Source organism: Labeo rohita, chromosome 10 (assembly GCF_022985175.1).
Source record: "Labeo rohita strain BAU-BD-2019 chromosome 10, IGBB_LRoh.1.0, whole genome shotgun sequence".
Lineage (NCBI taxonomy): Eukaryota > Metazoa > Chordata > Actinopteri > Cypriniformes > Cyprinidae > Labeo > Labeo rohita.
This window is the reverse complement of record NC_066878.1, coordinates 24,006,912-24,034,692: the sequence shown is the minus strand read 5'-3', so window position 1 is coordinate 24,034,692 and position 27,781 is coordinate 24,006,912. Positions and strand designations below refer to the sequence as shown.

The window sequence follows — 27,781 nt, the reverse complement described above, 5'->3', positions numbered from 1 at the left end:
GTTAAATTATGATCAAACGATAGTTGAACCAAACACCTGTACACATAAGATCTTGTAATACAAATTGCATCTATAAACATGTACTGTTTCTCCATCCTCCACAGACAGAGGTGTTATAGCCTATTAGACAGCAACTTGTTTTTTGACGATCATATTTCACAATTTACCAAAACAGCTCTTTTACTATAGAAACACTGCCAGGCGATATGGAATGTTATGTTTCTGATGCAGAAAAGCTACTTCACGCATTCATGAACCCGAAACTGAATTGTTGTAGTGCTAGATGATACTAGATGTTTGTCATGCATTTCCAATAAACAAGCTACAGTTTGTTTAAAAGGCAGCTGAAAGAGTTACTATCAGATCAAGAAAATATGAGTTTATCACCTCAGTTTTTCGTCTTTATGTTGTGTAAAGATCGATTTTAAAATATTGCATACTTAAGGCCCTAAATGACCTATTTAATTTATATTAACCAATGTTCTGTGCTACAATATAGCATTTTCATTTCATTTCTCAAGGTCATAAAACTAAAGTACCTAAACTCTGGAGTAGTCTTCCTAATAATGTTTGATGTTCAGTCACTCTCTCAGTTTTAATTTAGAATACAGACTCAGCTACCTGTGACTGCTCACTGGCCCTCAAAGAGACAAAAGGAGATTTCTTGATTTAATGCTAGATTCCCTGTGCATCAGAGCCCAAGACAATGTAACATCCAAACATGCATTTGTTATGGAAAGAGCTATACAAATAACACAACTTGACCATGCAAGCTGTTCATAACAGAAGAGCTTCATGGACATGGCACTTTACAAACTCTTGATCCTTAGGAAATGCTCTAATTTATCTTTTCCACTCAGTAAGCTCCGTGGATAAGTGTGACTTTGTTTTACGACAGAAAGAAATTCCCAGAGAAACGTCTGCCTTCAAAAATTTTACTTAGCCTCTCTGGTGGAGGGGCTCCACAGCTCCGCTGGTGTCCTGAGCTCTTAATTGGAGAGAGTGAGTAACCCTCCAGAGCCCAGTGAAACTCTTTCACACTGCTGTATTGCCACAGCTGTTGCAGAATTGCTGGGAAAACTTCCTTGGAAGTTGAATGGACTGAACATTCCATGGCTGATTCCGACTGTGTTCCTAATATAGTTGCTGAAAACATTCTTTGAAGTGCACAATTTTGTATGAAATATTAAACGTTTTGTGATAAATAAGTAACTCTATAAGGGTGACAATGAGTGGACAATTACTACAAAGGCAACAGTGAGTGGACAATAAACTGTTAAGGTTAGATTGTTTTGCTGTGATGAAAAGTGTTAAGAAGCAGAAGAGTTGCCCATCTCTGACAGTGCATCCCAGTGTTTTGGTCAACATAATTGCACCACCATGATAACAAAACAGGTGAGAGAAAAAATAGAAAGAGTAATATAGAATCACTGATGTTAGAAGAACTTCTACCTATCTTCATTAACTTGTAATTCACTGTGTGGGGCCTCAAAACAGGTCTTGAAGTCCTTTGATGTTTAGTTCAGTTGATAAAGATGACTTGCGAAATCACCTCTAGTCCCCTTCCACACAAGGCAGCAGGTTCCTTTAAGGTGCAGTAACAACCATCAATATAGTAGGGAAACAAAACTGTGAGTGGATCAGACATCAAATAAATAAGTGTAATTTGAGTACATAATTTCAAAGACATGAAACACAACCCAAAAACACAGCAACAAAAATACTGTCCATATAAATGGAGAGAAAAATGTGGAGTGTGATCAGTGATGAAGGGCATGTTGTCCTGTATCCAGTGCTCACTGAAGACAGATGTGTTTGTGATTCCACTGGATTCCAGGCTGGCACGCTGCCGGTCAGCTGTCAACAGAGAGCACACAGATGTAATTTAATGTTGCAAAATGTAAATGTTTCCTTACCTTTGACAGAAACTGTGGCCTCAGGAAGTGTTGCTAGATCAATGAAACAATAGGTGGGTCGGCGGAGATAGCCTTGTGGGCTAGCATTGTACTACGGGCATCCTGAGCTCGAATCCCGACCTTCCCCAGTCTCATCCTCTCTCTCTCCCACTTTGCTTCCTGTCTGAATAATTAAGCTTTTCATTGATGTATGGTTTGTTAGGACAGGACAATATTTGACCAAGATACAACTATTTGAAAATCTGTAATCTGAGGGTGCAAAAAAATACTGAGAAAATCACCTTTAAAGTTGTCCAAATGAAGTTCTTAGCAATGCAAAAACTAAATCAAAAATTAAGTTTTAATATATTTACGGTAAGAAATTTACTAAATATCTTCATGGAACATGATCTTTACTTAATATCCTAATGATTTTTGACATAAAAGAAAAATCTATGATTGTGATCCATACAATGTATTGTTGGCTATTGCTACAAATATACCCATGCTACTTACGACTGGTTTTGTGGTCCAGGGTCACATATGTCATTTTCATATGTCAGGGTCACATATGTTTTCATATGTCAGGGTCACATATGTTTTTGCAATGTCCCCTTTCAGAGGACAATATAGGAAATGTTCACTGTGGAATTTAGTGGAATAACTTGTGATTTATTTGGATAATATTATCATCCTAGCTGAAAAAAGTGTATGAGGTCTTTAACCAGCTTTCCAGTTTAAGCATCTTGACATCTATGGTTTGCACTTGTTTCATTGGACATGCTCTGCTTTCATCTTCAGTAGTTATAGTCTTGTTACACACAGCTATTTTGTTAAAGCTTCTTTTTCAGAGGTTGCTTTTGTACATGAATCACATCCTGTCATGTGTGTCATGTGCAGTGCAAATAAATGTGTATGTTTACTTTATTCAATCCATTTAAACATTTACTATATTTGCAGTCACACTAGACTTCACCCTCCATTCACTTCCATCCATCTGAATGTTACCAGAAAAGTTAAAGTTTCATCCTCCTGCATACCAGAATTTAACTTTGGTAAACTCTGACCTGTGATTTGAATAACAAACATCAGATACTGGGCTTAAAACTAAAAGCTACAGTGTTGCAGTCTAAAGTATTTTCACATGCTCAAATCCTGATGTGATTGCAGCTTAAGGATTTATTACAAGTTCTGTCGAATAATTGGTACTTCAGAATATTCTTGTGGAGCAGGGTTTGTCCAGTCCTATTCCTGGAGGGACACTATCCTGCAGAGGTCAGCTCCAATCCTAGTTAAACACACCTGAACCAGATAAAAAAATGCAGTCAAGTGCATTAGGGCCAAAATCTGCTTGGAGCTAAACTCTGCTGGATGTTGGCTCTCCAGGAGCAGGATTGGACACCCCCACTGAATCCTAAAACCTGGAAACGATATAGCATTTGAACACTTCCATTTTGGTTAAATGACATACGATCTATAGTTAACACAAGCTCAAGACATGTTCATGATTAATTCTATGACATAAAATATATCAGTAATACCCTACTCATGTTTCTTAAAGCTCTTGTGTCTTGAAAAAAATGGTTGCTAACGTCTAAATGGGACGATAGACGATATGAGGGACATTAAACATCATAGCACATCATAGGAAACCTCTTCCACTCACATATATTATTATTAGGGATGTCCCGATTAAGTTTTTTTTTACTTTTTTGTGCCCTTGATCCAATCCAATTCATTGAATATTGAGTATCTGCTGATACAGAGTCCCGATCCGATACTCTTGCAGCTGGCAAACCCATTCAAATATGGCAAGCCAAAGTATTCATATATGCCTGGTCGGGCATCTGAATGCACACTGAATGCAATTGCATTGCAAAACATGCATCCTCGATGTGTGACTTGCCTATGGGTTTACGGAAAACGCATATTGGAGTGTGCTCAACCTTTTATGCCATGATGAAAAGATGTTATGTTGTTTAACTGACATATTTTTCTTTTTGTAATAATGACATAAAATGTCATTAAAATGATATGTTTTTATCATTAGAAGATTATATCATTGCATTATGCGCTGCTGGTGACTCCACAGCCCTGGTGAAAAAAACAGCATATGCTGGTAGGCATGTTTTGATGCTGGGATGCTGGTTAGGTAAGGACCAGCATAAACCAGCTAAGGACCAGCATAAACCAGCAAAGGACCAGCTTAAACCAGCACCAAAACATACCTAACCAGCATCCCAGCATCAAAACATGTTTACCAGCATATGCTGGTTTTTTCACCAGGGAGTCCTGAGATAAACGAAGATGTGCATGCTGCTGAAGTTACTGCAGGAGGGATAATAGAAATATACTGTTTTAAATGTATCTTAATGTTATTGTTTTAATTGTAGCAGCATGTTTATTATGATTAACCTCCAATCAGTCTACTAAATCATACTATCCAGTAACTGCACTCAGACCCAGAAGATATGACTCATTTTGAAAAAACAAACAAACGAATGGACGCAAAAGTACACAGACCGCATATATTTACATTTTCTAATGTATTACTCATATGACCGAAAACAAATATTAAAACAGAATCTACTTTTACTCATGAACAAATTAAACAGCAATGTTTGTATTGCTTTCATAGTTACTTCACTTTCCTATACAGCCATCAAGTGTTAAATCAAGTCATTCAAAAAAAAAAAAAAAAAAAAAAAAAGAGAGAGAGAGAAATATTCCCAACCCAGATAATTCAAAATGAGTCATATCCTCTAGGACTGAGTGCAGTTATTGGATAGCCTAACCTAAGCGTGCAGATCCTTGTTTATCTCAGGACTGTGGCGACACCAGCAGCGCTTACTGTACCAATAATATATTCTAATGGTAAAAACATATTGTTTTAATGACGTCATTATTATGAAAAAAAACATGTTTTTAAACGACATTACATCTCCTAATTAAGGCATAAATGAGTGGAAAAAATAATATGTATGTGATAGCAGTGCAGTGTTGCCTCCAGGCAACACAGCCTATTTTTGTTTTTTTAAATAAAATGAGCTACCCATTTAATGAATCAATGCTATCTTAGTAAAGAAGAAGTCAAATACTAACAAATGAAATTGCAAAAAAGTGGTCACATGACCCATAGGGGTCTATTTTGTTCCCTCTTTCAGGACGTGCACATGTCACATGACTCCATATTTTGTCCAGAGAAAGGTGCAGTTTTCATCAATTTTCATTCATATAATTGCCAACAAAAATCTGAATCACCTTCACTGATTAGTAAAGAAGTATCTTCAAAAACTTTTCATAATATATCATCAAATATATCATAGGAAATTACAAAAAACTGCATGTTGCCTCAAGGCAACATTGTACAGTAATGGAATCACATACGGCCATACCAGGCATATAGAATAGCATACATGTATATGATATTTGTAAGAAAAAAGTTAGAATTATCTAAATGTATTTGAATTTTTGCACGATATTGTAATGCATTTATAAGAATTGTAATTCATATACAATATCTCCACATATTCTGTTGAGAGGAAGTGCTTCCTCAGCTTTCACAAGCAGTGAGGAGTCATTAGTGAGGAAGGAGATTTTACATGCATGTGCTTGTGTATGTATGTGCATGCTTGTAAGGAAAAGTTATATATAGGCATAAGGTTATGATAATTTTATTTTTTTTACTTTGAAACAACACTAATTATAATGTTTTGGTATGATAACAGATATGATAGTTTGGTTATACTTGTGATCTGCGATGGTACAGTGTTGCCTGAAAGCAACATGCGGGTATGAAATCTTACTTTTTGTTAAATATGAGATGTGTAAAACATCAAAAGTGTGATAAATCTATTTGTTCAAATGTTTGATTAAATAAAATTGGTGTTTTAAATAAATTGATTAATTTTTTCTGCATGAAAATATCAAATGTTTAATTTTGTCCACTGTGGTACAATGTTGCCTTGAGGCAACAAACTTTTAAAAAATAAATAAATATAAAAATTATAAAAATGTTTATTGATATTGTTATAGTGTCCAACTTCAAGCAGGAAAAACATCACAAATAATTTTTTCCTCATTGATATCATATTGCGTACCGTAGAGGGTTATTATGAAAAAAAACATGTTTTTAAATGACATTACATCTCCTAATTAAGGCATAAATGAGTGGAAAAAATAATATGTATGTGATAGCAGTGCATCACTGTAATACCCCGTATAGTGGACAAAACATGACAGACTCAGGCCATAAAAAGTGAACACACTCTTTTGACATGCAATTTTGAGAACACTTAAGAAGAGTGCACGTTCTTTTCACCTATCTGGATACTTCAGACAGACTGCCTGCACTGCCTGTTTGGTTTACCTTTTTACATGTTCATATCATTTTGTCCAACTCAGTTTCTTTTATGACGCCCATTGTTTTTAATAAACGTACGTCAAAAACACAAGTTTTCGATTACTCCAAAGCAAATACACGTTTTAATAGCAAATCACATGTTGAGGATGAGGGTTTTGATACAAAAACGTAAATTTCCGACGTTTTCTGTGACCTCAAACCGCACATTAAGAACACACATTTTTATTGCAAATCACACGTCGCGCACAGGACGTGTGTTTTCCTGTGAAATCGCATGCTTTTGAGGGGTCAGTGTGCAATCAGACGCCCAACTAGGTGTATATGAATACTTTGGCTTGCCATATTTAAAGGAACATACCACCACCTACTGCAGGACACCGGATCAAGATAAGGATCAGGCTTAAAAGAGCCAACACCAATCCTGGTCCTTGAGATTGGCTCGGGACATGCCTAATTATTATATGCTTGTTTATTTGATTATTTCATTTTGCTATGATCTTGCAATTGTCTCAACTAAAAAGTAGCAAATGTTCATCTTTAAACATTTATCAAAACTATATTCCAAATAAAGAAACACAATCCAAAAGAGACGTTTTAAAAAGCATTACAAATTAATTATTAAATTAAATTATTAAAAATTAATGATAAAAATTGTCTGAAGCTTAATGGCTTCAAACCTCTCTGATAAAAGAGGTTTGGAGCCATGCAACCATGGTGTTGTTTGTTTATAGCCTGTTTAGCTTTTTACATCTGGAGCCATTTGCAACTGTCTTAAGAACTAGTTTGACCAGCTAGCAGTTAGCCAACGAATAATCAGTCTCACTTTTAAGATTCAAATGAAATCAATCTACATTCTGTTTTTTTCAGTTCAGTATCCTGTTTAGGATTTTGTCTGATTGTGTAAGTGTGAGTGCTGTTTTCCTGCTTTGCTTGTTATGAATGAACCTTCGTGAGGGTGTGTCTCTGTGATAACAGTGGTTAAACAGGCTTGTTTCGCTCACAACCTCTGATCATCAGTAGCATATACTTAGAGCATCTGTGCTGGAGGGCCAGCCTGCTGGACAAAGCAGTGAAGTTTATCTTTGAGTGTCCACTGAGGAAGAACAGCTTTCAAGGGCTAATGATGACTTCCTTCTGACCTACATTTATCTAAATTATAGACATTACTGTTGTATTTTCTCTTTTGGTGACAGACATCTTTTGGCCCCTTGCTGTTTATCCCTTCTCAAGACCCCCTTTCACAGTCAGGAAAACCTCTTTTATTATTTTTTACCCATTTTAATGGATGCCTCTGTTCTTGCTTTTATCATCTGGTTGCACCTTTGTATTAGAGTTACTGGACCTTATTGATGCTTATTAACAACATTCTCTTTAATTGGCTTGAAATTTATATTGGCATTAGTGGGATTGCATTGTTATAGTTCAAATCATACTTTTCTGACCATTATCAGCTTGTAGCAGTAAGTTAAGAGGTGTCATATCATTTACAAGTTTAGTATGGAGTACTGCAATGCTCAGTTCTAGGACCTAAATCTCATGGTTATCCTGAAATTGCCCAGATCCAGTCTATATTCAAACCAGATGGTGGACCTGAGCGAAGGAGTGACCACGGAAGACCTTGATGTAACAAGTCCTTGGCACACATCCCTAAGGCCAGCTATGAATGCACCACACTAAGACCAACTGGGACAATTATTATTATTTTTTTTTTCATCAAGCTTACAGCCATTGATAATTTAGCCATCTATACTGGCTAAATGGCAGCTCAACCTTGGACAACTCTTCCTTCCCACCTAATGCCATTGTAATGTAGCCCGATCAATATCACACCTGCCTGTCTATTAAGAAGAAGGTATACTTAGTATTTTACAGTATTTCCATCCTTCAAGCTCTCAGTTAAAGGGGTCCTATTATGCTTTTTCACTTTTTGAATTGGGCATAAAAAAGATCTACAAAGTTATAAATCTCAAAGTCCACTCCAAAGGGAGATATTTTGTTTTAAAAAAATCTCTTTTCAAGAACTACAATGAACGGTTCCTTTAGACTATAGCATTTGTTTTCCCCATGCAATGATGTCACAACATGGTCCATTAGAATATCATTAAATTAAATCCCGCCCACTGAAATTCGAATGGTTAGGGGGTGTGTAGGGATGAGGTGGGGGATTAGCTAAACTTTAGTGATGCAGTGTGGAGAGCCGCTTCAATGAGCCGCAGCACGGCAGGTATAAACACAAGCATTGACTAGAGTGCACGCTTCAGAGCAGTAACGCGCCGCAGACGTGCGCAGTACAGGGGGTCAAAACACATGCCGAAGCCACGATCTACTCCGGTTGCCGCATCGGAGCCGTAACACACCACAGACATGTGCTTTAAACACTGACAACTACTGAAGCAGCACCACCACCATGACCAGCAATAATTTCAGTGAGAGAGAGAAAAAAAAATGCTGTTCAGCCAGCATAGTCTCTCTGCTGAAGCTGGTTGAGCAAGTTAAAGGAATAGCAGTTAAAAGAACAGCTCGCCCCAAAATGAACATTCTGTCATGTACTCACCCTCAAACTGAGCCTAACCTATATGAATTTGAAGGCTGTAAATAAAAAGATTTTGAAGTGTAAATAAAAGAAGGATAATTGGAGTATTTTTTACATGACAATGCTATTTTTTTTACTTCAATATTTAATTTTTAATTCATGGTGCCTACTTTGTAATTACACACAAACTTTTGCAATTCTACACAAAAAAATTTTCAGGGTAGTCATGGCTCTTGAGCCACGTGACTGGATAAATGTTGCGCTCATCACAGTGTACTTCTACTTGACCATTTTAATATGAAGACTAATGCTCCCATCCCACCTCAACATCTCGTTTCGTTTGCCATCACTGCTCTACTGACTGTGCTTCCTCTTCCTACTGTCTAATCTTTGCTAATCTTTGCATCAGTTAAACATTCCTTCAAGCTGGATATCTACCCATCAGAACTTCGTAACTGAATTACATGTAAAAACTCGCCAACAGTTAAAACTTGCAGTTCCAGAATGATGATTTCTGGACTTAACAAAGAAAACTATGTGATGATTCATACTGTCTGCATTGTTCAGCTCTGTAGATATAACAAGTACTCACTTGTACATGAAAAAAATGCCTGTAATTCTAGTAGCTTTTGGGTATCTAGAATATTTTAGTCTGAAATGCCATGCTATGGTATCAGAAGACCATGTAAATCACGTACGGACCGACGAATGTGTGAAGTGACTTGATGCTGAGTTTGAACACATGAGTTAAACATCTGATAATTTTACTCCATTTTGTATCGGATTCATCTAAGATACTACAATTGCTTAACAGAAATTAATGTTGATTTTAACCACAGAATGACATATAAGTTTCACTTAGTACGTTTGTAACTTTTAACTATACTAATACATTTTAAATCAACTTAAATTTATGGTAAATACTGCTGAAACATAACCTTTTTAAAACTCTTTGTAAACATAACATAATTAATTGCATAATTAAATTGACATAAACCTCACACTTAAGTTTCAAGTATAATAATCTTTGCACAGTTACAATATTATACAGTAGAGCCAATTTGATATAGTAGTTTGACGCCCTATCAAAAAGGTAGTCTCTCTGCAGGAACATCAATGTGGAGATATAAAAATATATAGTACTTCAAGCAGCACTGGAAAAAAAGAATATTATGAACATCACTGGCTTATATATTACTATAAATCTACATACAGAGACAAAATAGAGAAAACATGGCCCATATCTGTACATAGACTGTGTGTTTGTGTCTCCATCTAGTGTTGAGACAGGTGAAGAGAAAGCACTAATCATAAGAATATACAGAAAACCCTAGTAAAAAAATTAATATACTAATAAATATAGTTCAAATCTATTACCATATTTACTGGCTTACTGTGTCACTTGTTACTTCCTGATATAAAAATTATAATTAAACTTTATTTGGAGTATTACTTGTGCACAATGCACATTTCTTATTATTAAGCCTACAATGCGTTTTAATGTCACTATTGATGAGGACTGCATGATCTTTGAATAATATCAGTCTTCAAATGCAAAATATTTAAGGTGTACCTAAAGTATACTTGCAATAGTTCCACTTCGGCACAATCACATATACTTCAGTATATCTTTAGTTAGTCACAATTAAAATGCATTAAGTACCAAATTAGTTGTTCCAATTTAGCAGACTTTACCTGTTTAATACAGTAAAAGTACAACTGCAAGGTGTTTTTAAGTGCATAAATATATAAATGCATTTATAGTATACTTAGCATAAAATAAATGTATTTCAGATACATTTCAGTATATTTATTTTTCACTAGGGATAAAAGGGAATCTCATTTGAGAGAAACATTTCATAGAAGGATCCTGTGAATTATATGTGTAAAATTCTTGTTTGAAGTTTATTATGCAGTGTCTGCTTTTGCATTTTGCGGACAAAAAAGAAAACAATGACACTTCTTTCATCTTTTTATTACAACATGGGTTTTACATCAATCTTAAGTGACTCTCTCTTATGAACTGGTAAAGAAATATAATTTCAATAAATCCTACTTATTTATTAATAACAATTACAAATTACCTAAAATAAATGGCATAAAGTCATAACCATAAAGTGCTAAAAAGTGCTAAAAAAAAAAAGTGCATTTTAGTGTGTTTAAAGTAAGGAGAGAAAGGACCAGGAGTGTCCACTTCTGCTTTTGAAACTGTCTTTAAAACACTTAAAAATAAATTCCTTTTGTAGTAGCTAACTACATTAACATGAACAATGAACAGGAACAAAAACTGTCAACTGTTTAACTGAATCTGTTAATATTTAGTTGTTTAACATTATTCAATGAACAGTTGTTGTTTTTTTGTTGTTGTTATTGCTGATATTAACAAATGTTAACAAAGATTTAAAAATACTGTAACAAATGTAATCACCATTGTTAACATTAACTTATAGGACCTTATTGTCAAATGTGTGGCCACTGAATATTAAGGCTAGATATTTAGGTAATATATGATAAAAACACATGGTTAATGCACATCCTTAGCATTGCATCGACTGTTTAAGAGAAGATGTCAGTCCACATAAAGATTATGTATGTTAAATACAATGCATGACATAACTTTCCATATAACATGAAAATAGCCCTATGAATTACACATCACCTTGATGTTTTTCCCCTCACAGGTTTACCGTTCACATAAACATAATAACTGCATTTCAGTTATCTGTTTCCTTCAGTCAGTAAACACTTCTCTCCAGAACTGCGTGACTGTAAAGTTTCTGTTCCTGCGAAGCATCAGTCCCAGTGCTTTGGCTTCTCTTTTGGACTGCTCATAACTGGCTCTCCATATCCGCTGAAGAGACGAGCTGGGTCTCACGCCAAAGTCAAACAGTTTTGGAGGTGGGCATGTGAGGTGGCTTTCTTCAGCTCTCCAGACTTTAGACGGCAGTTTCTGTCACAGAACCAGTAAACAATAGGGATAACACTTTATATTAGGGAACACTATTCGCTAGTTGCTTATTAGCATGCATACTGGCTGTTTTACTAGTACTTATAAAGCGCATATTGATGCCACTCAACACCTAAACGTAACTACTTTACTTACTATTAATAAGCAGTAATCAGGAGTTTACTGAGGGAAAAGAATAGCAAAAGGTTTTATTACATGTGTAGTGGAACAACAGTCAAGATGGCATTCCAAGGATTAGTTTATGGCAGAGCCCTTTCTAACTGCCAGGTGTGGGAGAAGATGTGCCACACTGTGATTACAGGTGGAGCAACATAAACAAATGTTCAAAAACATCAGATAAGATGCCAAGACAACTGCCAGACACCTCTAGCAGGACAGGAAGGGAGACCTTCTGCACCCACGACCACCTAAGAGAGGACTTCTCATTGGAATATGGGTTGACCCTCACCAATCCTTAGGTTTAGGAATGACTGCCATAAAAATTCCTTCAGAACTCAGGACTATTAACATATTTAACTTACCAAACCTCTTTCCTAAAAACCTTGGCTTAGTTTATACCTGCAGCCTATGTTTTTTAACCTGTTTAGATAACATTTACTTGGGCTCAGCATTACAAATGATAGCTATATTGTTTGTTCAAAGATAAATAAGCAGTTATTTATCGTTAAGTCTACCAGAGCTATTAAGTGGTTTCCCATAAGCCATAATTACCACAGAAATCTCTTCCATTGCTACATTCAGCTCAACAGCATTGCATTCTGCCATTCTGTATTCATTTCATTTATTTGTTTCTTCGATTTATCTGATATCTTCTTTCATGTTTAGTTGCCTATTATCTCTTAGCAGTGCATATTCATTTATTGGTTTTATCACTATTTGTTGTATTTACTCTTGCATATCTATTGTTAATAAATGTTATTCATTTTATTACAATTGTGTCGTCCTTGTGTATCTAAACTACCAAACTTTCAGATAAATCAGTTGACCAACTACCTCCAGAGTGCAAATCTCAAATTACTGAACCTACTGCCCAATTAACAGTCCTTGACTGATGCACTAAACCAAGTGAGGTGGGAACTGGTCATCTGATATACTCACGACCGCACCTTGAGTGACGTGTGACCCAAAAATCACAGCATCATTGGTGACGTGAGTCCCCTTTGATTAGAGAATTGTAAGTCTAGTGAAATTACCTTTTCATGTCGGTGGATATTCTCCCAGACCCTGTTGCACACCATGCACTCAAAGGCATCAATAAAGTTATCTTGACCAATATCCTGAACACCCCACGGACGTTCCTTCAGTTCTGTCACCAGATTCACGTTAGATATTTCCCGCTTGTGCTTCCACTCCAGATATTTCAGATATTCCCAGTCATTCTTGTCCAACCTCTTTAAATACTGAGCGAGCTTCTTCGGCGGCTCATTGGGATTGACCACGACTGCGCTCCTGTTATCTGGCAACCACATGTGTACGTTAGGAGCTCCGTAGTACACTGGCACAACGCCTAATTTGAGCGGCCTCCACAGTTTCTCAGTGATATAGTCATCGCAGACGGCGTTCTCAAAGGCCAGGATGAACTTGTACTGGGCGAGGATCTGGTAGAAATCCTGATCATCCATTGCAGTGGAGTCTCTCAGATGGGGCGGCAGGTCTTTATTATGAAGACACTCTCCGTATGAGTCCACTTGAATGTGCTGCATCAGCTCTTGAATGTAAACATCTCTGTCAGACGGCGGGTCACAATCTGATTGGACGTACACCACAGGTGCCAGAGTTTTCCTCAGCTGGTTTTTGTAGGACAAAGGAAGCAGGTGTGTTTGTGCGGTGAGGGCGCTGAGGCCCTCCAGGTGCTGCGTGGTGAGGGGCAGATGAGAGTGGCGGCTGAAGGTTGCCGTGTGGTTGAACAGGGTAATGAGTGGTTCATGAAAAAGCTTGTAGTTATTCTTGGGTGACTCTTCGTGAAACAACGCCCACTGGTGCTGCTCATGACGCGGAAGAGGAAGACTCTCAATGCTGAAATCGGTACCTGGAAAAAAATGTCTGTGTTTATCTGTACAAGGAATAAGATCAATATTTTGTAGCATACTGTTGAATGACATAGCGTAAAAAAAAATATGATTTAATAAATAATTATAGAATCATTTATTATATTTTATATAATTTTCCATTGTTGTTTAATCTTATGGTTGTGTGGTTTCAAGGGATATTTGTCTTCTCGAGTAAGAGATAAGAGAATATCTTCATTTCTATGTTTTTAACATCACAGGACAATGTTGTGAAGCAGCAGTTTTTCATTGTATTTGTTTTGGTACTGGATAATAACACTTTTTGGACTTTTAGGCTGGTCAGATGAAGTGCATTGACACATGCACAACTAAGATCATTAAATAAACTGCTAATTTTTCATTTCTTCATCTCATGCTTTCTGCTCTTTCCTGGCTTGCCTCTTGAGACTATTAATACAGTTTTGAGTATTACACGAACTGCAGTAAAACACTGATTTTGGGTATTATACAAAACAGATATTTTCTGTCAGGATCCGGTGTCTAGGGTAGGATCTAATATTCCTGATGTGGACGTGCAATCTAATACTTTTGTTAATGTTGGCAGGATGTTGGCACAACCTAACATTACCTTTGCTGTCATCTAACACTCTCTTAAAATTAGTTTAAAAAAAACACTAACAATCATTTTTCAGGATTCCAGGACATTTCCAGGACATTTTTATTTCAATTATGGAGGGAATAAAAAACATAAAGAACGCCCTAAAGTAATATATTCCTCTCTCAAGAAGTCTTTAAAAACAAAGAGTTGATGGCCATGACTTACCTATAAAATCAGCTCTTCAATATGAGCTCTTAATTATACATTACAACAAATGATTTTCAGAACCAAATTTAGTACCATAGCAAAATAAACAAATATTGGAAGTATTAAATTATTTTATTTACCTATTTGAAAATAAAAATAAATTAAATCAGTTTATTATTTATGCTAACAATAACACTGGTACTACCAGATGCAGAAAGGCCGGTATTAGTAAGTTTTTAAAATTTCAGTATCGGTGTGGTACAGAAGTACTAATAGCCTACTTCTGACAATAAGAAAAATCATTAGTTACATTTTTTACTGAATTACAGTAATTTTACAGTAATTTATTGAACTACTGAAATACTTCACTTAAAGTTGAAAATTAGACAAAAGGTTTGGAAACACATCAGTGTTCAAACTGTCAAAAGTCTGTAGTGATGCACCAATCTTGATTTTTCATGGCCGATTCCAATTTTTTTCAAGAAAATTCCAATTTGTTAATTTTTTTTTAAGCAAGAGATAAGATAGGATGAAAATATGGCTACATGAACCAGATGTTTTTTGCTCTATTACATTGCAAACTTTCTGTAGCTATTTAAAAATAGAAGTAACCACTACAATTTAATCACGATCCAATAGGGCTGGACAATAATTCAATATCAATATACAGGGGTTGGACAATGAAACTGAAACACTGGCCAATATAGTGTTGGAGGTTTCATGGCTATATTTATGCAGCCTGGTGGCCAGTCTTTACTGATCGCACATTCCACCAATAAGAGCAGAGTGTGAAGGTTGACTATGTGCACCCAATAGCTCAAACATTGTACCCTGAAGGTGGTGCCGTGTATTAGGATGATAATGCACCAATACACACAGCAAGACTGGTGACAAGAGTGATTTGATGAACATGAAAGTAAAGTTAAACATCTCCCATGGCCTGCACAGTCACCAGATCTGAATATTATTGAGCCACTTTGGGGTGTTTTGGAGGAGCGAGTCAGGAAATGTTTTCATACACCAACATCACATAGTGACCTGGCCACTGTTCTGCGAAAGGAATGGCTCAAAATCCTTCTGGCTACTGTGCAGGACTTGTATTTGTCATTCCCAAGATGAAATAATGCTGTATTGGCTGCAAAAGGAGGCCAAACACCATACTAATTGTGGTCTAAACCCAGGTGTTTCAGTTTCACTGTCCAACCCCTGTATTTTGCTATATAACTTTTTTCTATAACGGTGATATGATTTACGATATTTCAGTATACATTACTAGTGTTTTCCATATTGGAATTTCTTCCAATATTTCGTACATCATGAACAGTGAGCTTGCTCTCTCACAAAAATTATATTTTGGAAGATGCTTGCAATACAGTTTGTGTGCAAGTATGGAACAGAGATTGACTGAAATAAAACAAAAGAGCTGATTGATAATTGCGCATTTGGAACAGAAACTGGCTGGTTATGATTTATGGCAGTTTGAACATTTTCTACTACTAGGATTATCTGTTTCGGACTTGGCTAAATAACGTTAATAATTTTCCAGGACAACTACAAGATTTTCCAGGACATTTTACATTTTCTCCCATTTTCCATTTGTTTTCTAGGACTGGAAAATTAGCCATCAATTTTCCAGGTTTTCCAGGATGCGTGGGAACCCTGATATACATGTGAATACATGTACATCTGTACACAATGGTTGGGTAGTAACTGATTACATGTGATCTGATTACAAAGTCAGATTTCAGCATTTAAGTACTTGTAATGAGATTATATTAAATTTTAACTATTACACTTATATTTTTAAAAAAGCCTACCACTAATATACATTCAGAAACTCTTCCAGTTTACGTTTTAATTTTATGAAGTGTTTTCTCAACATTTTAACTACTGACATTAATCTTTATCTGAGTTCTTTAACCATATTACTATGTTGTGGGAGGCTTTTGTCTTTGAGTCATGTTACCATGTACAAATTCATCTTTATTTCTTATTTACATGTAATGCAGGGATTGCCAAAGTTTTGTCAGCCAAACCTTTTTCACCAATATATTCTCCAGAATTGAAGTACCTCAGTAATTCAGTAATTCAGTAACATCTGCATGTTCACAGTTTGCTGATGTTGGTTAATGATCACATGACATGCAAGTAAATACTGTAAATGATGTAATCTTTCTAAGTGTTTTATTTTAATTGTTGTTAATTTAATTTTACATTTTAATGATTTCATTAACTGTTAGCTTTTCAAATAACTCACAAACCCCCTGCAGTTTCTTCATGAAACCCAGTTTGGAAAACCTTGATGTAATCTAATGTTTAATGCACTTTGTTTAATGCACTTTGATTTTCATATCAACACGTTAAAATATTATCTTATTTAAATTAATGTGATAAATGTAATCAAAAATCAGTCCAATTATATTACCAGAAATGTCCAACGTAATTGATTATGTTACAAACTACAATTTTTGTCATGTAATTTGAAATCAGTAAGGGACTACAATTTGTAAGTAATCCACCCAACACTGTCTATACATTACATTGTTTTGATGGCTAAAGTCAGTTGTAGCATTTAAAACAACTGATATTAGTTTGTAGTATTTTATTTATTTTTTATGTAGACAAAACTGTCTGAAAAATTGAATATTGAATTTTAATAATAGAAATGTGAATATAAAATTAATGTGTGTATGGAACAATTGGACTCACCATAAAAAAGAAAAGCTTCCGTCTGTGGATGGGAATGATAAGACTTGTTAACAGTGAAGAAACATCTGTTCTGGCCGCACTCTCCGAGACGTCCCAATTCTCCAGTCAGAGGAGACCACCACACAACGACGGGGTACTGGAGCTCAGAGCCATGAGGAATCGCCTGGACTCTAATATCCTCAATGGCCTGTATGCGTGTTAACTGCTGTCTAAGTGTGTTCTGCTCAAACTTTCCTAGCTGTTCAATAACCTGCAAAGAGAGACAAGCCTGTGAATACATGACAATTGATACTGCAGACATGAAGGATGGATATACTGAGGAAGAATATAATACTGTCTGCAGAAACACAACAGTGAATTCTTCTTCAAAACAAGTTACATAAAAACAAGTTTTATTTGTTAGAGAAGTGAAGAAAATTCCTGCATCTAAAAACCAATAACTAATTATTATTTTACATATCAGGTTGCAGGGATGGAAAAGGGAGATTTTAGTAAAAGGAGATACCAAGGATGAGGAAAGGACAGAGATTTATCCAAATGTTAGTCAGAGACTAATCAGATCCCAAAGGCCAGCGGACACATGGCGTGGCATCTGCAAACAAGAACAGCTTTAAAACCATCATAGTCCACACTTGTGGTTATTTTCTGCGATATTTACTCCATCATGCGGTGGTTAGGGAGCGTTTTAAAATCGTTTGAGTGAGAACTGTATGACCGTGTCTCAAAGCATAGTGAGCTGCCTACCTAGACAGCATTCTTGGCGCGGTCTGGCACACTTCGAGTAGGTGTAGCATGAGGCGCGTTCATGCCTAAACATGCTACTGCATCGGAGTGCGTTCGCGACGCGCAATCGTGCTGTCTAGGTGAGACTCTTGATAAGTTAATAGACACATCCTGTAAGATCGACTTCTCAGGAAACACCGAGGAACATTCATTGTTTAGGTAAACAAATCTTTGCTGACTATCTGAGGTTTCATTTATGGATAGAATTAGTATTTTACCTGAAATGTCATGATTAAAAACACAAACGCAGACGCGCAGAAACAAAAAGCACAAAGCTTTTTAACAGAAACTGGCCACATGCCAAACTCTGTCCGTGAGCGTACCATGACAATAACACTTTCAAATTATTTCTTTTGATGCTATGTTTTTTCCAATAGCTGCGAGCTGTAATGCATGATTTAGTCCTGTAAATACACTGATCCCATAGCGGCTGTCCGAAGAGCGTTTTTCCGAGTTTTAGCGTCACTTCCGTTGCGCGTCCCTTTAAACTACAGACACTTCCTCTGCAAAGGGGAGTAAGGGTATTTCTCACATGCTGTGGGGTGAATGCTGTGGAAAGGTTTACGTTTCTTTTTTCTTTTCTTTCTTTCTTTCTGTTTATTCTCTTTTTTATACTCTTTAATCACAGAATGTTTTTGCTATTTGTTCTCAGTGTCTGGTGAATAAGAGACCTGGCAAACGTTCAACAGTTGTGAGTGAGATGTATCATGAATGCATTTTTTCATAAAAATTATTTATTTCTTAATGGATGTTCCAGATGTCTTCTTGAAGATGCACTGGGACCTGAAGCAGACTTGTACAGTAACCCCGAAAAAATATATGGACATTGTCAACACGCATTACTCCAAAATATGACCATCCATCATTCACTTGGTCTGAGCACCTATATTTCACTGCTACACCTTGTATAAATGATTTTTGATACCAATATTTAAATATTTTTAAAGTGTCATTAATGTAAAATACTAAATCTACTGTTTTGTTTAACTAAGACAAAGACAAAGACAGAATCCATTTTCATTTAAAAGGTAAAATGATTCTGTACAGGACTATGAACAAATATATATTTAATTGCCCATATTTTAACTGGGGATATATGTCAAAATAGCAACACTATGAATTTATGTTTTATGATTTCAAGGATTTGTATAGGTTAATTAATAGCAAATATATCTAAAATGTACATCTGTACATTGTCATTTCAGCTTTTGGGTGTTTGATCCTGTTCTGTTCACACACAGTTCAGTGACGACAGCAAATTTGACATTGTTCTCTCTTCTGTCATGGATTTCAAAACAAACAAAACACAATGGCTCTGTCGAAGGTGGTTTAGTTAAAATTGCTGAACATAACTAGTCTCTGGTCAATAATTTAAGGGATTGAAACCCCTATTTAAATGCAATTTGTACTCTTGAAACTTTGAATTTGTGTACGTAGACTAAATATGAAATTCAAAAACAATAACACTACTGCATGTGCCACAGTTGCATGTAAGAACAAGTTATAACACTAATTTTAAATCTGAAAATACACTGAGTTAAACTTGTGTTGTCTGTAAACTTAAGGTGTATTGTGTCTGTTACAACAACATACAGTGACTTAATTCATGTGAATATGAATAGAATGTCAAAAAATGTAGAAACCGTCAATATGAGGCACACTGCTTGTGTGTTTTGTGAAGTACAGAGTATGTCTGCTTTAACAGATGAAGTTCACCAGGGCAAACAGTGAGTCATACCTGTTTGCTGCCATGGCAACAACAAAAATACTTTGAGTGGCCATTCTCCTTTTATGTTTTAGAGGAGAAATCCTTCTCTTTCAGCATCCTCTCATGAAGCACATGACAAACAAGGCTGTTAAATACTAAATGAAAGGTTTACAAATAGAAATAATTCTACAAATAGTAATGCTTTAGATGTTTTAATGTTACGAATGACTTTTGTTTAATAGCAGTGTCTTCATAAATGTGTGTGTTTCTTTTTTTACTGTATCCAAACAGATTCCAGTACATTTCAGATATGTTCCAGAAAGGTCAAAAAACTGATTTTGTACACAAAGTTTATTTTGTGAGCTTTGTGGGCTGATAGTATATGTGAAAACACTAGTAAAACACTACAGCACTGATTGCTCACTATTACGTGATTTACAGATTTCCGTTTCCTATAATCAAAGTGAAGAGCACTTCACAAACACAATAAATAGCTACTCACCAAACAAAGAGTAATAACAGCATCTCTCATCTAATGTCTGCATCTCATTGGCTCTCACTCAGCCCACTACTGATTCATGGAAATATGTTGTTTGTGTACTGGTTGTCTTTAAACACACAGATGAGACATTCATACAGATCCCACTGTAATCCTTAACTTGTAATGGTGTACAAAGATAAGATGAAATAAGACTAGATTTATTCACTTAAGAGATTTATTCATTTGTTTTAGAGATCTAAAGGCTCCGCATGAAGTTTTATTGGAGTCTCCATTTTACAGTGGACAGCTATACATTTAATCATGTCTGGCAACTTGACAAATATGGTTTATTGGGGTATATACAAGTTAAATGTAATGATTTATGAGCACTTTACAGATTTTGTTTTCTTTTGTACACAACAATATGAAACTACATCATAGTTATACAAATGAACAAGATCTATGCTTTTATTCCATTCAAACGAAGATTGACATTAGATAAGACTGATTAGTTGACAGGGACATTGTACATTAATAAAACATTCCTGTAAATGTACCAGAATTACCCAAAAGCTATTCATCTTTAGTCCCTGGACAAGATGTTACAAGTCACTCTAAAAGAAAAAAAAAATTAAAAACACATACTGGAAAATGTAATAATTACACAATATAAATAGGATAAATTAAAAACAATGCAAATACAAACAATAATAGAATAACTAACAGATATAAAATTCTAGTGTAAACCAAACTAACAGTTATCTGAGAAACCACATAGTGTAAAATGTTATTGGAAACTATATCTGCAAGTTTATGGCTGCTTCTAATTATAACTGGAACAAATGCATGGTTTGGATTTGGTTGCTAGTGGCAGCATTCTAGTGTTGACAAATCTGAGTACTAATTAACCAATTCTTCATCTGAACCCTAAATAAAGCATATGTATCTAGATCTCTTATAGTTGTCAGAATAGTATTCCATTCTTGTGCAGCTTTGACAGAAAAAAATGGGTATAATCTGTTGTTCTAGTACTAACTAACTGACCAAGAGGGGGAGAAGATAAACCATAAATAATTTTATACATAAAGCATACGTTTGCATACCTAAATGTTTTCCCAATTTAGCAAATTATATTTTTTCAGTATTGGACAATGATGATAATGTACCGATTTCTTATCGAAGACATTAAGTGTACGTTTGTATAAGGACTCTAATGGTTTTAGAGTCCCTGATCTCACCTGAAACCAGGTGATTTAACAGTAAGTCATGTGGGAAATAACCATAGAATACATATACATCTTAGCTGTCTCTAATGGCATAATCTCTAGTAAATTTAAAATTAAGAGATAGAGATTAAATTTAACCTGCTTACAGACCTTTTTAACTTGAGCTTTAAATGTAAGTTTAGAATCAGTCAGTATTCCCAGATATTTATATTGAGGCACTACCTGCAGCCTCACTTCTGACACGTAAACATCCGGCTCTTTAATAATACTGTTAGACTTAGAGAAAAACATACATACTGTCTTGGACACATTAAGTTGCATCAGAAATTCATGAAACTAAGCATGTTTGCTCAAAATGAATTAAAGTTTTCTGGAGGTTCTGGACATCTTGTTTTATGAAATACCAAAAAAAATCAAAACATTCCTCTGCTAGAAATCTTATTATAGGCCATGGCTGGATCTTTCATCAGGATAATGATCCAAAAATAAACATCAAAATCTCCAAAATGGGTCACTGAGCGCAAAATGAAGTTCCTGCCATGGCCATCCCAGTTCCCTGGCATGAACCCTATAGAAAATGAGTGGGGTGACCTGAAGAACTGAAGGCCAACATGTATATGAGAAAAAAATTTCGTTTATGACGTGATTTCCCCCCACATTCAGTTGTTTTACTTCAATAAAAGGTTGGATTTTTGTGAATTGAATGTGGATGTTTCTGAATCTAAATGCTGAACATTTTTCATCAGAAAATACTGGAAACAATTTATCATGGTTTCCACAAAAATATGAAGCAGCCCAACTGTTTTCAGCATTGATAATATGTTTTTTTTTTTTTTTTTTTTTTTTTTTGCAGCAAATCAGCATAGAATGATTTCTGAAGGATCATGTGACACTGAAGTAGACTAAAATTGAAGCAGACACTGAGTAGTGATGCTGAAAATTCAGCTTTGCTATAACAGGGATAAATTACATTTTGATCAAATACCAACCCCAAACTTTGAACAGTACTGTATATAAACAAGCACAGTTCTCATGCCTATTTTCATCTACATTCATGCTGTTTAGAGACGTTTAGCATCGGTCATCATATTAACAAATGTATCAGAGGATCGAATAGCATCGTATTAATGTCCAAAAATTAGATTACACTCAGCATAAATGCATTATGATCTGAAAGAGAAAAAGTGTAAACCAAACTAAGAGTTATCTGAGAAACCACATAGTCTAAAGTGTTATTCTTTGGAAAGTATATCTGCTAGTTTATGGCTGCTGCTAATTATAACTGGAGCAAATGCATGGTTTGGATTTGGTTGCTAGTGGCAACATGTGTAGGTGGCCACAAATTTATACACTGAAGAAAGACACAAGAGTCTAATTATCAGAAGCACAATTGGACACTTAAACGAAGACCAGTGCTCTGGTCATGTGTCTGCTATTGACACACATTAATCACACATTAAACCTGCCTTGATTTAATGGACATATACTACTGTCCATTTTACAGTATGATTAGAACATTGCTAAGAGTGTTTATTTATAACATTTATGACATGTTAATTTATAATTTCACTTTGGCTTGAATGACAATCCTCAGTAAGATACTACATATGACATTAGACAATAAGACCATATTAAGAAGCACAGGAGATAAGAGATATTTTGCATACTGTGTCAATTTGATTTCATTCATACAACTGAGAAACTGAAATGCAGTGTCCTGTGGACAAAAATGTGTTAATAGCTCTTTACTTTGAGGTAAATAGAACTGTATGTTCAGACGTTCAGTGACTTTCCAACATAAATGTCAAAGTGCTTGTGGAATGAAGTAAACCCACACAGATGTCCTTCCTGACATCACATGCTTCCTGTCCATTAGCTCCTTATCCCTCCTCGACTCCGTCTCCATCATCTGAAGAGCATCTCAGCAATCTGGTTTCCAAGCAACTGTTTCCAATCAGCAGAGCCCGGTTTCATAAAACACTCACTCACCCTTTTAAAGAAAGCGTGAAGCTGTTCTGACCACATCAGGTGACTCAAAAGCAAAGAGTAATGCTTTGTTTCATTTGAATCTTTTGATTCGTGTTGTTAATGAGGCGCATGATGATCCATTCACATGAGACTTCTGTCTGAAGTGCCATTTCAAGGTGAAGTTGAAAGTGGATGAGATTCCTCCTCAAGATCTTCTTTCTTTTTCTTTTGTACCTTTTGTTCAGCCCCTCTGCTTTTGTATAATGGAATGATGTATTTGCCTCAATTTAAAATAATCTTTGATAATAATTATGTACATTTAGATTATTAAACAAACATACTGGAACCCATAATGATACACTGAATGGGTTCACAATAAATACAATATACTAAGAGCATAATTTTCAGATGCTCGCATTTGCCATGCTTCATGATAAAACTCAAAAGGTCTTGAAAAAAAGTCTTTTCCCAGTCATATTCATTGTTCGAGTTTAATATGACTTCTTTCCAGTGTCACATTTTCTTGAAAGCAAACACTGACATCAAACTACAGATTGGTTCTCTAATCATTACATAAGCATTCAGCTGTTGACAAAAACACACTGTAGAAAAGGAACTGAGAAAACTTAATTCAATGCAACCTGATGCATTCAGATTTTCTCTTTAGATTTTCAGACTTTCTTATTTAAATAAGCTATAAAAAAGTGTTACTCTACAGGTATTTTCTAAAATATTACGATCAAACACCTGCACTGCAAAAAAGAAAAAAAAAAAGAAAAAAACATCACATGACTGGCAGCAACAAAACATTAAACACTAATAGATTTCTCTAGATCTCATCATTTTCACTCATTACAATCCAGTCTGACTTTATTTCTTTCATACAAAACTTATTAAAATTTAACTGAAGTTGAAAAGAATAAAGTCTCCACAATTGCTTTAGTTGGGCTCTTGACCATTGATTTATTAACATCAAATTTCTGGTAGTTGTAGCTGTGTGTTTCTAAGGCACATTTGTTCTAGGAAAACTTGTGAATAAAAGAGGGGGTTGTTTAATGCTAATTCAATTATCTTTTTGTCACCTGATTCATTGATCTCATCAGGAGTCTCATTTCTGAATATTTTAGCTGATAGTGTTGTGTTATTCACAGTGGTCACAAATATTCCAATATTTTTTCCTTCATTATATAGATTTTTTTTTTTTTTTACTTCGTACAAACATCAATAATCAGTGTATTGATCTCAACAATGGAGACAGCTTTTTTTTTTTTTTTTGGTGACTTTAATATATCTTTTTTTCAATATTCAGAGTTTATGTTTTTCTGAATATTTTGTCACCATTGTTGAGATACACATACACAGATTCATGATGTCTGTGAGGCTACATGATTATGCACATATAATTTTTGCATAATGACTCAAAATATCAAAGTAGGATGGAGATTTATGCAGTGGCGTAAGTTACAATAATGCAAAATTAATGATTTAAATTAATAATCCAAATAATATTTTAGGGTGAGATCTGTAAACCAGACCACTACAATGGAGATTATCATCATTAAGTAACCGACCCCATCTGAACAGATTTTCTCTCACAATTTTTGCTAGAACAGATGTGCTTTAGAAACACAGTTACAGTAGTCAGAGAAAAACCAGTGTCAAAAAGTGTCAAGAGCCAAGGGTAGTTAATGATATGTATAAGAATAGAATTTTAATATCATACTCTGAATTGTTCTAAATCTGAATTATATTTTTTGGGGGGAAAAAACATAATATTGGGGTCTGAGGAAACTTGGAAATATCTGCAAATTAGGCACTTTGTCAAGAACAAATTCAGTGCAAATGAGAATCCTGTGTATGCATCTCTACAGCTGCCTTGTGACGCTCTCACTGCTTACAAATCAATGCTTAGTGTAACTTCAGATTCTTGTAACAATCTGCAAATGATATGACAGAAGGATTTGGGGACTACTATTTGTGATAATGATCCTATCCAATGTGGGTAAGAACTTAAGGGGTCTCGGGGAAATTCATTGATAGATATTATTATTCATCATGTAGGCTTTATAGGATGGGGATAGCCAGACAGAATTTATGTTGAAAATGCAATGAAGAGATTAGATTTACATATGATTTGGGAATGTTGTTCAGTTCACCCGTTCTGGTGTAAAATTCTTGTAATACTTGGAAAGAATGGCTGGGGTTTGATTTACCTGTGGAACTAAGCCTTCTTGCAGATAAATAAATGAAACCAGCATAGCAAAAAATGCATTTTTTTTCTCTCTTCTTAAGTTTGGTTTCATATCGGCTGCTGGGATGATTTTATGCAACTGGAAATGTCCCAGAACACTAGATTTGATTGATTGGGATGATTGAAATTATCATGAGAATGTATTGTTTGGAAGACTAAATAGTGAGAGAGTAATGCAAAGAAACTGGGATCATTTTTGACAACGTGAAAATGAGATAGATGAGCAGTACTGCATAAAAACTCTTTTAATTACCATGTATTTTTGTGTTGATAATATCTCACTGATGATGACAAGTGGCTGAATATGTAACCAGGTGATTACAGAATACTGTGATGATGCACTTTTTTTTTTTTTTTTTCCGTTTTTGAACAATAAGGGCAGTGACAATCAAACAAGCAAACAAAAAAGAAAAAAACTGACATGAACAAATTGCAACACTAAAACAATTAAACAAACAAGAGTTTAAATAATATCGTCAGTCAGCAAACAAAAATGCTGTAACAGTAACTGCATAATTTATTCATGCTGAGGTGCATGCTGGGGAACTCACAAACCCTTAACATTTCAGCAGTATTGCTCAATGTGAAATCTTCGTTCAAGACAACTGTGTTTGACTAACTGGGACATTTGGTTTCAATGGGTTTTTATGTAGTTTCAAGTACAGTAATTTATTTGTGACTCAAAAGGCCCCATCAACTGGAAAAGAGTTATTTGTCACATCTTTCCCCCTTTCTTTCTTTATCTGTTCCTCCTGTTCCCTCTGTTCTTGTTCTACCCACTCCAACTCTTCTCAGTCTCCAGTGTTAGGCAAACTACTCAAAAACGTAAACAGCTTAGGCAGACAAAAACCGACTAAGCAGAGCTGAAAGATGGAGGTGTTAAAAGAATAGTTTAGAGGTAAACTGGCATGTCAGTAAACAACATACCAAATTACTTACATAATATTTGGACTGTAACAGCAGAGGAGAACTGGCCTCCTGGTCTGGTTTCTCCCAACTGTGTGCAAGATGTGTCCTGTCCAGTCCTTCACGTTCCAGCATTGTGACTGGCTTTTGTTGTCAGTTCACTGTATGGCCCACCCTTTTGTGTCTTAACTTTAACATTCTCAACATCATAAAACACTTCCAATGTAACCCGACAGGCATTGTTCCAAACTTGATGCTAAACGGCTGAACTGTCAGCCCTGCAATGCAATGCTGTGTACAGCAGCTTATATGGTTCTCTTGGATATGTGGAGATGTGCTGCAGTTTTTTTCTGTTCTTTCTAGCCACATGGCCGTGCACATTAGTTTTCTGTTTTTCATGAAAATCTTAAAGAATTGTCTACTGGCTTGCTTAGTTGGAGACACTTAATTTCCAGCGATATCGTATACTATTTAAACTTAACTGAGCTGGATGATGACATCACTGAATTCCAGTGTTGGGGAAAGTTACTTTTAAAAGTAATGCATTACAATATTGAGTTACTCCCTAAAAAAAGTAACTAATTATGTTACTTAGTTACTTTTTATGGAAAGTAATGCGTTACTTTATTTTGCGTTACTTTTTAAATCTGGGCAGGACTTGCTTGTTTGTTTTTAATATAAAAAGTTCTATTTTTGGCAAATGTAAAAGCCTTTTCAAATCAAAAGCCTCAGGCTTCACATCTGTACAGTAGACCACAGAAGAAAAATGTCAACTTTTTAGCAGTGAAAACAAATGTTAGATTATCTTGAGTAATTTTTGTTTATTAGTATGGTTGAATTGGATCATCGAAGGTCAGCAGCAAATACATTGGTTAATAAAATGGGATTAAATGCATAAAGGATATTTGTATTATTTAACATATTTAATTATTGCAGGTTTGCGTCATATTCTGAGTTAACTTTCAGTGTTTTTATTCATTTTGAGGAACACTGAATCTGTTTTTTGTGAGTGAGATGAATTAATGCATGTTCACATTTAGTCTAGAACTAACCTATTACTCCCGATTTCTCTCAACATGGGGACAGGAGAGCTTTTAATCAATAAATGAGGGGGAAAAGTAACTCAGATATTTTCTTGCCAATTAAAAAGTAATATGTTACTTTACTAGTTACTTG

The 27,781-nt window shown here is 35.3% G+C and overlaps 1 protein-coding gene across 3 annotated transcripts; it reads right to left on the bottom strand.

Moving 5' to 3' along the window:
- Window positions 1-11,167: 11,167 nt before the first annotated feature.
- Window positions 11,168-18,524, bottom strand: fut10 (fucosyltransferase 10). 3 transcript variants are annotated; one of them, XM_051121880.1, is made up of 4 exons: window positions 18,284-18,524; window positions 17,283-17,532; window positions 12,953-13,812; window positions 11,168-11,741 (listed from the first exon to the last, which is right to left on the bottom strand). In XM_051121880.1, exons 1-4 carry the CDS (start codon window positions 18,389-18,391, stop codon window positions 11,523-11,525), a joined length of 1,437 nt encoding a protein of 478 aa, XP_050977837.1. In that variant the 5' UTR covers window positions 18,392-18,524; the 3' UTR covers window positions 11,168-11,522. The 3 variants fall into 3 exon arrangements, with proteins under 3 accessions (XP_050977837.1, XP_050977838.1, XP_050977839.1); XM_051121881.1 differs by having other exon boundaries at window positions 12,953-13,788; XM_051121882.1 differs by having other exon boundaries at window positions 18,389-18,524.
- Window positions 18,525-27,781: the final 9,257 nt, after the last annotated feature.